Below are 12157 nucleotides of genomic sequence, written 5' to 3'. Positions count from 1 at the left end.
AACCGAATGAAACTTGCTAATTCTTCAGCCTGTGAGTCCCTACTTACTGGAATGGCATTGGACTGGCATTCTGACAGTGGCCGCGTTTCCCAGATTCGTTAAGAAGCGTTAAGGAGCGTTCTTAGAACGTTCTTAGAGCGCTCCTAAGAAGTTCTTAGCACTTAAGAGCTTCTTAACGAATCTGGGAAACGCGACCAGTGACTGTACAATATGTCTCCTTGAACTGTAGTTGGGGGGGGGGGGGGGGGCAACAAAGAAAAGAAAGCAGGACAGAAAGGAAGGGAAATGGGATCAATTAGGCTTTGGCAGAACATGCAGCCTCATTCCGAGGAAAGCTAGAGCTGGAGTGGTGTGGCTCAGGTGCATATAAACATACAACGCCCTCCTTCTACCACCGTGTCCGCTTCTCTTTTTTGTTGCTCATAAAAAGACATGCACTTGTACAAAGTAAACATAGGTATTTAAAACTCCCTCCACTGACAGAAGACTTGCTGGGTGATGGGTGTGGGTGACGATGGTCGAAGTGTGCCGTGTTTTCTTTATGGCGCGATGACCTCAGACAGACCTCCTGGAATGCAGGCTGACTGATGCACAAACGGTGGAGCTAGCTGCTGGTTCCGTTCCATGACAACAGACATTCAGCATAACGGTACTGCGTTTCCCCCTGTTTGGTCGATGTAATAGTCTAGTTACATGTAATGTCGTGTACAACTAACACAAAGAAAGATGTACAGTCAGCCGCCATTAGCAACAGTGTAGATGGGAATGGGTGATGGCATGGCATTCAGGATCTAAATACTCAGACTGGACTGAGAGTGGGACAAGGCAACTCCAGCACTGCACAGAAGCAGGAGTCGGGTTTCCATCGCAAGAACTCGGAGCACCCAGGAAGCAGGGACATGTACAAGGCCGCTCAAGAAGTACCTGCCCCTGAGCAAGGACTTATTTCACCCCCATAAAAGTTCCTGAAAGTGATTGCACAGGGGCAGTTCCTGCGGTGGGGACACGCAGGAAATGTGAAACCCCCCGAAGACTACCCAAGTTCCTGCTGTGGAAACGACTCTACTGTCATACCATGTAGCCTAGCACTTGGCCTTTAGTGACCATTCTAATCAGGTCGGTTGCCATTATGTGGCATGTGTATGTATTTCTGTGTGTGTGTGTGTGTGTGCGCGTGAGAGTGGGTAGCGATGACAATTTTGATTTAATTAAGATAGGGCACAGATGTATTGAATAATAATTTGTCATTTGTGTGTGTGTGTGTGTGTATGTGTGTGTATTGGTGTGTATTTATATGCATGTGTGTCCTAGGAAATGACCTCTAGAAAGCCGCTTTACTCTCAGCCCTGAATCCAAACAAATACAATGAGGTAAGACTGGTAACAGAGAGAGCGAGAGAGAGTGGAGACAGATGAGAGAAGAGATGAGATGGACAGATGAGCATGAAAGAGCGTAGCAGTGGGTCAGCACCAGAGGGTTGGCTTGAGTTGGGCCGCCCTCCAGAATCAGGCTCTCCCACATACGCGTCAGCCCTGTCCCAAATACACTTCTTTGGCCACTACCTAGTGTGGACAGTCGCAGTCTGGATAGAGTGTGGATCTGAACACATCCACTGTAACAGTCAGTGAGGCTTGCCTGACTCTGGAGGAGGGGAATGAAGATTGATAGCTTGTTTTGTTCTGTTCATGTTTCTGCCGTCATGGTAGTTTGTTTTCAAATGAATCGCTGTCATATCATCGCCTGTAGAATAGAATCGATCGCCTTCAGAAGTCCAGCCTGATTTTGACACAGTTTGTCTTGTAACCAGTGAGTTCAGCTCTGCTCCCACTTTATCTGTCCAGAAACTTCCGTCTGTCTGTTGGTTTATTTCCCTTCCCTCTCCCCTACTTCCTCTGCTTCTCTTTCAGGCCTCACTTCCCTGTCTCTTCTCTCCGGCTGGCCTGCTCAAAACGCATGCAAGTCTGATTATTCCCCCTTGCCTTGGCACCTGTTTACCCCCTCTCTTCATTCTGTTCATTTTTGCTTTCCTCTACCTCTTCGTTCCTCCTTTCTTCTCTGTGCATGACTTCTTTCCCTGCTCTCTCTCTCCCTACCTCCTTCCCTTGTTGCCCTCTCTTCTGCTGCGCCTTCATTTCTTTTCTCTTCTCACCTTTACCTTTCTCCCCCTCTCCCTTTCTGCCTCTCTCTCGTTTACTGCAGTCCTTTCATTTCTTCTTTTCTCCCCCCCTCTCTCCCCCTTGCCTTCTCTCTTGCTCTACCTCTAATCTTCCATTCCCCCACCCCTCCTTTCTCTCTCTCTCTCTCTCTTCCTGCTCTCTCTCTCCCTACTCTCTCCCCCTTCTCTCTTTCCCCCTCCTTCTCTCTCCCCCCCCCCCTCTCTTCTCTCTTCTTGCTCTCTCCCTCTCTCTCTCTACAGTGCTGACTCTGAGTGCAGGGCTCCTGAGGAGGCGTGGGTCTGTTGGAGGAGTCTGCGGAGCGACGCCACGGACGAGGAGCTGAGGTCGCCGCAGCTCCGCAGGTGGATGCCCTCGGCGCACGCGGCCGGGTCGTCGGGCTGCCGGCCCCGGGCGTCGTGGCGACTGTCGCTGTGCGAGTGGTGGTGGCGATGGCGATGGACGTGCTGCTGGTACTGCGGACCTCTGCTGGTGCCCCAGGTGTTGCGAAGGGCCTGGACACACACACACACACACACACACACACACACACACACACACACATTACTAACACATGAACACCAGTTTTGAGACCATTTGGCCAAAAAACTAGACATTGAAACAATCGCACCATCGATAAATCAAATTCATGCTATTATTTGCTGTTCTTGGTATCATTTATAAACAAATGAACTCAGTGGCATACTGATCATACACTGTGGACACACAACAATGTTTACATACACACACCTGCTCGAGGGGTAGACTGCCTTCAGTTCCTGCTCGCCTCTTTGGCCCCTGACTACATGTCCCAGAATGCTCAGCTGCGGGAGCCAGGTTCCTCCTGGAGCGATGCAGGAAGCGTGCCACCAGCACCCGGGTCACCTGAGGAAAACAAACAAGAGAGTTCAGGGGAAGTCACCCGAACAAGGAGTGTCATCATATGTTTGCTTAGAGACAATAGCCTGACGCGGCTTGTGTGCACAGACACGCCTTGGCAAATATAACAGTGATATGAACTCACAGGTAGTTTTAAAGTCTATTGTGTGAAGTAACAGTCAAAGGGAAAGTGCTGAAGATCTGATCTGTTATAATTAGATGCTTGACTGGTTAGTGTTAGCCTTAAGCATTATTGCGTGACGAGTTTGCTTTGCTTTGTGAGAAAGAGCCTTGTGGTGAAGTGTGGTGAACGACGTGCGAGGCGTGCGAGGTGTGTGATACCTTGAGGTCAGTGAGGGAGCGGGCGCAGTCTTTGGGCAGCCGCAGTGGCGTGCCAGGGGGCAGCTTGGAGGGCGGGTGCCCAGTGAGGGCTTTCATGCTGCCCTTCCGTGGGAGGGTGAGGGTGGGTGCCACCGAGCTACGCTGAAGCAGACACGCCTCAGAGCCGGGACCTAGCGGAGGAAACCAAGCACACACACAAACATGGTAACCACGAAGGACGTCCAGAGCTACAAATGACGCAAGTTACAACGACTTTTGCACTTCAATTGCAACAAGTAGGCCTGGCCTATACTACCATGATGTGCTTCATTCCTCTGTTTTGTTTAAGTGCCTATCAATCAGCGTGCTTTAAATAAAAGTAAAATACTGCTATGAAATAACATTATAATCTGACTTCAGGGACACCAAATCGGCCAGTGCGGTTCTCTCACCTGTGTCTGTGGAAGTCTGAGACTCGACACTCACGCCTTTACTGCCAATGGAACCACTCAGTTCACCTGCACCAGAGAGTAGTTAGGACTGAATCAGGATGGACTCCTTTGCACATGCATACAAACCATACACACATATAATTGATGATATAATGGTGACATTTTAAGTGCTGCTTATGTGTACAGTGCAAAAAGTGCAGTATACACTTGTTTGCGTACATCAGTACACTGCAAAAACTGATATCTAACCAGGTGTAATAGTCTTATATTAAGATAAAAAAATATCTGTCCATGGAGTAAGTCAATGTATCTTAATATTAATATTAATAATAATAATAATAATAATATTTTAATATTTAATAATATATTCAAAGACTGTTACATACAGCATTTATGAGTACAGGCTTCAACTCTCTCTTCTCTCTCTCTCTCTCACACACACACACACACACACACACACACACACACACACACACACACACACACACACACACCTCCTACCTGTGTCAGTTGAGGAGCTGAGACCCGGCTCGCTGTGAGACCTGACCAGCTGCAGGGGGCTGTCACTGTCTCTCCGGCCGCGTCCACTGGTGTGCCACAGGCGCTGGAGCGGGATCATGGCCAGCGGCGGGTTGCCTTGGTGATCTGAGGCGTCCGTCTGGGCCAACGCCGCCGCCGCCGGACACGCCGCGGGAGGGCCCTGGTTGACGGAGGAGTCGTGGCGTGCCGGCGTGGACGGCTGGAGCCGGATCTCTGGGATGGATGAGCAGTGGGAGCCTCGGGTGGCGTCGCTCAGCTGCTCCAACTGGGAACAGCTACAGGCCAGCAACGCCTGTCTACGCAAGAGAGGAGACCTGCAGAGGACAGGAGAACTGAGAGGACACAGACAAACAGACAGACAAATAGACAGACAGACAGACAGAGAGAGAGAGAGATAGATAGATATATAGACAGACAGATAGATAGATAGATAGATAGATACTGTAGATAGATAGATAGATAGATAGATACTGTAGATAGATAGATAGATAGATAGATAGACTGTCTAATCTTTGGTCATCCATCCCTCCCATCACTAAACGAAGATGTGCAGTGTCTCCTCCTGACCTGTAGGTGGAGGTGTTGTAGGTGCTGGGGGAGGAGCAGGAGTTGGACCTCTCCCCGCGGAAGCAGCGCCTGGACTGGCCCGCGGCGGCCACCGGCGAGCCCTCGGACGTGTGCGGCGTGAGGCAGCGGAAGCTGACGTATTCGCCGCCGCCGCCCTCGCTGGCCCCCCGCCGCCGCACCAGGCCCACGCCCACCTCCAGCAGGCACGAGTCCTCCGAGGGAGAGCTGTCGTCGGGGATGTCCACGATCTCCGACATGAGCAGAGAGCCACTGTCCATCGACACTGGACAGAGAGAGAGAGAGAGAGAGAGAGAGTGTGGGGAGGGACAGAGGAATGGAGAGAGGAAGGAGAGAGACACAAAACAGGGAAAGAGAGAGAGTGAGAGAGAGAGAGAGTGTGAGAGAGAGAGAGAGGCAGAGAAAGAGAGAGAAAGATGAGGGAGAGGGATAGAGAGAAAACAGTGCAAGCAGAGGGACAGAAAAGAGGAAAAAAAGGAGGAAAAACAGAAAAGAGACAGAGAGATGGACACAGAGAGAAAGATGAAAGGCAGAGAGAGAGGGACAGAGAAAAGGGAAGTGTAAGAGCCCATGATTAGATTAAGTTAATAGCAAGGGACCTTCAAAGCACATCAGGCCATTCTGACTAATCATCATCTCGTTTGACATCACAATTCCACTCAAACCACAAGGAGGTAACATCAGCAGCATAGCCAGGAAGTGGCATCAAGTTACCAAATGTGTTTGATGGTTTGATGTCACCTCTCTCTCTCTCTCTCTCTCTCTCTCTCTTTCTCTCTCTCTCTCTCTCTCTGCGTATGGAGTGTTAGACCAGTTCAGTTTTAAGCATATGAACTAAGACCTTAGAATCTGAGGTATATAGATTTTATCACACACTTCCAAAGAACATTTTAATCAGAAAAAACAGAGATGGAGCTAGAGAGAGAGCAAGAGATAGCGGGAGAAAGAGAGATAGAGAGAGAAAAAAAGAGAGAAAGAGGGAGAGAAAGAAAGAGAGAGACAGGAGAGAGGGATAGTGACAGAGAGAGAGAGAAAGAGAGAGATTGAGAGAGGGATAGAGAGACGGAGAGAATGTTTTGAATTTTACAACCATCTTTATTTTACAAAAGCATAATATATCATGCTACATCTTTAAAATTACATCCAATCTAGAAGAGGGTGAATAAATAAGAGGGAGGGAGAGAGAGAGAGAGAGAGAGAGAGAGAGAGAGAGAGAGAGAGAGAGAGAGAAAGAGAGAGAACAAGTCCACAACCTCTCACCTTCTCCACTGAAGCCTGTGGATGTTCCTCTCTCTCCAGAGTGCTCAGTGGCCTGTGTATCAAACACTGTTGCCTACAGGACGAGACAGGACAGCACACTGTCTTTAACACATTTCATTATATCAGAGGTCTGGCAACAGAGTGCGTGAAGAGAGCTTACTGTATCTAACACACACACTGTATCAAATAGTAAACCTAATGGGTTAAAAATCATCACCTTCTGTAACCCTGTAAGTTCTGTGACTTGTAGACCAAAAATGTTAACAACACCATGAGGTTTTAAAGGGATATTCCGCCATTTGTGGAAATACGCTCATTTTCCACCTTCCCTCGAGCAAAACAATCGATATTTACCTTGTTCCCGTTCATCCAGCCATTCTGTGAGTCTGGCGATACAACTTTTAGCTTCAGCCTAGCATAGATCATTGAATCGGATTAGACCATTAGCTTCTCGCCTGCTAGCTTCATGTTTAAAAGTGACTAATATTTCTGGTAATTTCCCCATTTAAAACGTGTGTCCTCTCAAGTTAGAAAGTGCAATAAGACCAACTGAAAATTAACCCTGCCGTTTTTCTAGGCTGATTTGACATGGAACTACATTCTCATCTGGCGTAATAATCAAGGCAACTTGCAGCTACTGGCACTACTACTGCTTGATGTCTATGGGGACTATTTTCAGATGCTGCGTACGATATCACTGCGCCTATGGTACGTTTGCAAGTTGCCTTGATTATTACGCCAGATGAGAGTGTAGTTCCATGTCAAATCAGCCTAGAAAAGCGCTAGGTTTCATTTTCAGTTGGTCTTATTGCACTTTCTAACTTGAGAGGAGACACGTTTTAAATGGGAAAATTATCAGAAATCTTAGTCACTTTTAAACATGAAGCTAGCAGGCGAGAAGCTAATGGTCTAATCCGATTCAGTGATCTATGCTAGGCTGAAGCTAAAAGTTGTATCGCCAGACTCACAGAATGGCTGGATGAACGGGAACAAGGTAAATATCGATTGTTTTGCTCGAGGGGAGGTGGAAAATGAGCGTATTTCCAAAAATGGCGGAATATCCCTTTAAGCCCGAGAGTTAATGAAGAAAAATCACTCAGTCAATCAATTAGGTAACTAAGCATGTCATCCAAATGAATAAAAAGTATCTAGTGTAAAGGAAGAACTAGTATCTAGTGTTAGTGTAAGAACTGCTTCATCCTTTTGTCATAATCCACTGGTTCCATGGTAAAGCAACATGTGTCTAAAACTCAAAAGAAAACTTAATCTCTGACCTGAGGTCATATATTTCTTCAAAAAGCAAAGTTATTGTGTTCGCTCATTGTGAGTTCAACATTGATGCCTGTATGAATAGTAGCCCTCGACTTCTGCTTGCTTGCTGTAAGCAGCTGTTGTCCACTATTTTCAAGGGCATCCACTGAATGAATGCCTATACGACCCTTGTCCTCCAAGAAGGAACAGCAGTGAGAAAGCTGAAGTGCCAAAGGCGATGGGAGTCTTACTGGCCATAAAGTGCTGAAGCTGGCGTTTGTGTGCCAGGCTGCAGAGTATGGCGTTTGTTGGGAGTGGACTGCCCATCTGCGAGCCAGTGCCACAGGCCATATGAGGAGAAATATTGGATTGCAGATTTTCTGCGCTGCCAGTGTGTGAGGTTTGATACACACACACACTATGCACATACACACACACACGCGCGCACACACACACACACACACACACACACACACACACACACACACACACACACACACACACACACACACACACACACACACACACACACACACACACATTCAAAGGAAATACCCAATTCCAGAACAAGAATACAAATGCATTCTAAGAAAACGCCGCTGGTTTTGAACATTTGCATGGAGTGCACACAAAAATACAGGCCCATGTACACACACACACACACCTGGCTGGCTGCTCTTTGGCCCATCACTGCTTCATAGGGGGGAGGGCAATCTGTGGGATAAAGAGGCACTGGACTCTCCATTGACCCATTATACGTAATACTGCAGAGAGAGAGAGAGAAGGATAGAGAGAGAGAGAAAGAGGTATAGAAAGAGAGGGGAAATAAAGAGAACAACGGGCATGAGGGACTCTGAATCAGTTATAACAATCCCACTGTCAGTAGAGAGATGAGAGACAGATTGGTTGATTGACAGGTGCTGGCCCCACCTCTGGGCGTCGGTCTCAGAGCTGCAGGTGTACTCAGGTGGGTAGTAGGGGGGCGGGGGAATGGGTGGGACAAACTCCTCAAAGTCCACCATGTTGGTCAGGAAGGCGTCCTGAGGAGTGGTGCACTCTGGGTTAACAGACCGCGAGCGATGAGGAGCCAGCTACGCACACAGAAAGAGAGATAGAAAGAGAGAGAGAGAGAGAGAAAAATGTAAAACACAAGTGTATATGTTTATATTTACAGATAAATATTTGTGTGTGTGTGTGTGTGTGTGTGTGTGTGTGCGTGTGTGCGTGTGCGTGTGCGTGTCTGCATGTGTTCAGAACACACCAGGTGTAGCAGGTCCAGGGAGAAGATGTGTATACTGCAGGTGACTGTAGACAGGGTGCAGATGATGGTAGAAAGAATACTGAGGCCACAGGCACTGAACAACAGGTCCTACACACACACACACACACACACACACACACACACACACACACACACACACACACACACACACACACACACACACACAGGAGTGACCGAGCAATAGAAAGAGAGAGAAGGAGAGAGAGAGAGTGAATAGCAAAGAGGAAAATACATTCCAGACTGATATAACAAATAAACTCTCAATATTCCCTGTACATTCAAGTCTAAGACATACCAAGGTCCAAACTCTCACAAACAGTTTTTTTGAGGTACACAAAAATAATGTATAATCCATAATAGTCCATGGTGAGTCATGTGGTTACTTGGCAACAATTTATCAAGAGAACCACGTTGCAGTAAAGCAACAGAAAATAAACACAACACAACACAACACAACACAACACAACACAACACAACACAACACAACACAACACAACACAACACACATTTCACATTTTCATCTTGATCTTTTGTATGACAAAAATATGCGACTGATGGATCAACAGACTGTGTTTACTGTCTCCTCACTCTCTCTCTCTCTCTCTCTCCATCACACACACACACACACACACACACACACACACACACACACACACACACACACACACACACACACACACCTTGAGTTGGTGACGCACAGAGTGACAGTCTGCATGCAGGTAGAGAACCAAGGTCTCTTCCTCTGATGTAGAACATGTGTCCTTAGGATCACAGCAAACACACTGGCTGGACTCCATCTGTGCAAGGAGAGAGAGACATGTGTACACACATATGCTATATATCGAGACACAGTGTACAAAGAGTACAAAGAGTACAAAGACACAGGTTTAGTAGAGGAACCATTGAGTAACACAGACAAGGTGTTAAGGGAAAGATGAGAAGAAAATACAAGAGAAGAGATGAAAAGAGAAGAAAAGAAGATACAAGACAATAGAAGAGAAGAGAAGAGAAGAGAAGAGGAGAAGTGTTTACCCGACAGTTGAGAAGGGATTTGACCATCTGTGCATTCTGACAGGAGAGCATGGAACCTGCTAGACTCAGTATCACACATACGGCTGACAGGAGCATGAAAAGCGACACCTATATTGAATATACACAAACAGCATTTCTGTGAGGAATATATCTGTGAGGAGATAAAGATTACCATCACATGTGAAACAACTGATATACGTAGCTATTGTGCTATAACTCAGAATAACACACAGTTTACAAACCACTAAAGTCAGAGGCCTTCTCCAGGACACCACACCGGCCACTCCAGATGCCACCACCTGAGGACACAGTGGACAGAGGTCAGACATAGGTCAGACAGACAGATACACACACACACACATATGCACACACATATGCACACACGCATGCATGCACGCATACACACACACATCAAACATTTGAACACTCCATCTCTGAGAGAAGTTTTCTCTTTGGAAATACTGTAATTACACAGTAACAAGAAAAATGTATGACTAAAAGTTGAGTGAAAAAGCCACATCAAAATAGTTTCATTTCTACATCCATCAAAGTCACCACATTTTTTGTCTGGATGACAGCTTTATGCATTCTTGGCATTCTCCGGCCACCCAGAATGCTTTTTCAACAGTCTAGAATATTTTGCTGAGCACTATGTGTCTTTATTTATTTATTTATTTGACCGACACTTTCTGTACAAAGTGTCTTACACACATCAACTGATACAGGGCAAATACAGAGCAACTCTGGGTTAAGTGCCTTGCTCAAGGGCACAACCGTGGCAGCCGGCAATCATACCCACAACTTTTCGGGCTACTGCACGCCAGTCCACCACCACAGCTCTTTAAACACCCAGTCCAGCTGTCCCTGGGCCAAATGAACTGGAGTTATGCAGAGAGACTTGACGGGCGCCAGGTCATCTGATGGCGTTGTCCATCACCCTCCCTCTCACTCAGACAGCTCTTACTACCTCTGGGGGAGTCCCTCTGGAGCTCAGTCCAGCTATGGAGAATGACATGTCTGTCTCCACATGGTGGGTGTAGTCCTGTTAGCTGAGAGTGCTGCCTATTGCGTTCAACACCCGTCTAGTCACAGGAAACACCTCCCAGGCTTCATCCAACTTACATCCCACTCTCTTTCCCTTCCATCTCTCTCTCTCTCTCTCTCTCTCTCTCTCTCTCTCTCTCTCTCTCTCTCTCTCTTCATCTCTCAAATATAAAATTGTTGGGGCCAAAAACTCACATAAACAGACTTGCCCACTGGTCTGACATGTCCCCTGCCTGTGTCTTGTCATGCTCATATCTCTTCTTCTTATCCGTCCCCTTCAGCTAAATCTATTGCTTCAGTAGAGGACACAACTCTAGGCAGCGGACACATATATGGCCACAGCTTAAGATTTATGAGACATGTATTTGCTGTCTGTGGTGCAGTTAATGGGAGATTTCTGTGCCTGATGACAGATGAGGGTGCCACCCCCTAAAGAGGAAACCAAGCAGAGCTGGTCTATAGCTTCATCTAATTGCCCGATGGGATTTCTGACATTACTTTCAAAGACAAACTCAAACTTTTGGACTGACTGATATCTATGCGCTAAACCTATTTTTCTTTGCTCAGTTAGGCTGCTGCATTTCTCAGACTTACAACCTATATGTTCCAAATGCAAATACACTTACACAATTCTTGTATTAGGATTTCAATAATTCTAGGTTATAATCACAATGTGTTTACAACTTTCCTAGAGTAGGCTACGCTACACTTTTCACAAAATGTGACATGGATGCTACACGTTTGGAGTGTGTCCAAAGTGCCCAATTAGTTTCCAATCATTTTACTACCTCGTGTTTAGAATGCCACAAGAATCATGAAAACAAGCAGAGGCTATCGTGGGATTAAAGAGAGAGCGAAATTAAGAAAAACTTACAAAGAAGCCAGCCCAGAAGGGTAAGGACTGACGAACCCGCGCAGAGGAGGTGAACGCCAAGCTGGTGAAGCTGAACGCCAGGACCATGGCCCCCAGACCCAGGTGACAGAGTCCCAGGTAAAGCAGCAGCCGTGCGCTCCCACGTCGCCCTCCGGACAGAGCCCGGGACCCCGACACGGACACCACGCTGCTGGATTCCGACGGCGATGGCATGGCTGTCAGGTTTTCTGAGCGCACCGCGGGGGATGTTCGAGAGCAGGTGTTGGGTAAGGAGATGCGGAGGACAAGAGGGATGACACGCCACTTGAGGGTAACTGCATGTGTTTCCAAGTCAAGTTTATGCGAAGTCCAGTGCGATAATCCAGCACTGATCGGATAACCATGAAAATACACAGTGGGCCTGGCGAAAGGATGTCATTCCTCATCAATGTAGCTATCGCTTTGGAGTGAACCGATGTATTACACACGCTGCAGCACGAGTCCA

At 47.1% G+C, this 12157-nt stretch overlaps 1 protein-coding gene across 1 annotated transcript; it reads right to left on the bottom strand.

Annotated features, from left to right (window-relative positions):
• Positions 1-2382: 2382 nt before the first annotated feature.
• On the bottom strand, positions 2383-12064 carry fam189b (family with sequence similarity 189 member B). The gene is made up of 14 exons (XM_062539147.1): positions 11674-12064; positions 9998-10054; positions 9756-9863; positions 9404-9520; positions 8703-8810; positions 8372-8532; positions 8106-8205; positions 6191-6263; positions 4913-5195; positions 4307-4659; positions 3806-3871; positions 3375-3544; positions 2904-3038; positions 2383-2668 (listed from the first exon to the last, which is right to left on the bottom strand). Exons 1-14 carry the CDS (start codon positions 11884-11886, stop codon positions 2411-2413), a joined length of 2202 nt encoding a protein of 733 aa, XP_062395131.1. The 5' UTR covers positions 11887-12064; the 3' UTR covers positions 2383-2410.
• Between the last annotated feature and the right edge of the window lie 93 nt (positions 12065-12157).

Source organism: Sardina pilchardus, chromosome 6, assembly GCF_963854185.1.
Source record: "Sardina pilchardus chromosome 6, fSarPil1.1, whole genome shotgun sequence".
Taxonomy (NCBI): Eukaryota; Metazoa; Chordata; class Actinopteri; order Clupeiformes; family Clupeidae; genus Sardina; species Sardina pilchardus.
This window is presented reverse-complemented; position numbering and strand designations above follow the sequence as displayed.

Bases quoted from the DNA above. Each gene is read 5' to 3' on its own strand.
- fam189b (XM_062539147.1), bottom strand. From the start codon at position 11,886: ATGCCATCGCCGTCGGAATCCAGCAGCGTGGTGTCCGTGTCGGGGTCC. The intron at 9,864-9,997 runs GTTTGTAAACTG...TATTCAATATAG, and splicing joins GAAGGCCTCTGACTTTAGTG to GTGTCGCTTTTCATGCTCCT. The intron at 8,533-8,702 runs GTGTGTTCTGAA...CTGTGTGCGTAG, and splicing joins CCCTGGACCTGCTACACCTG to CTGGCTCCTCATCGCTCGCG.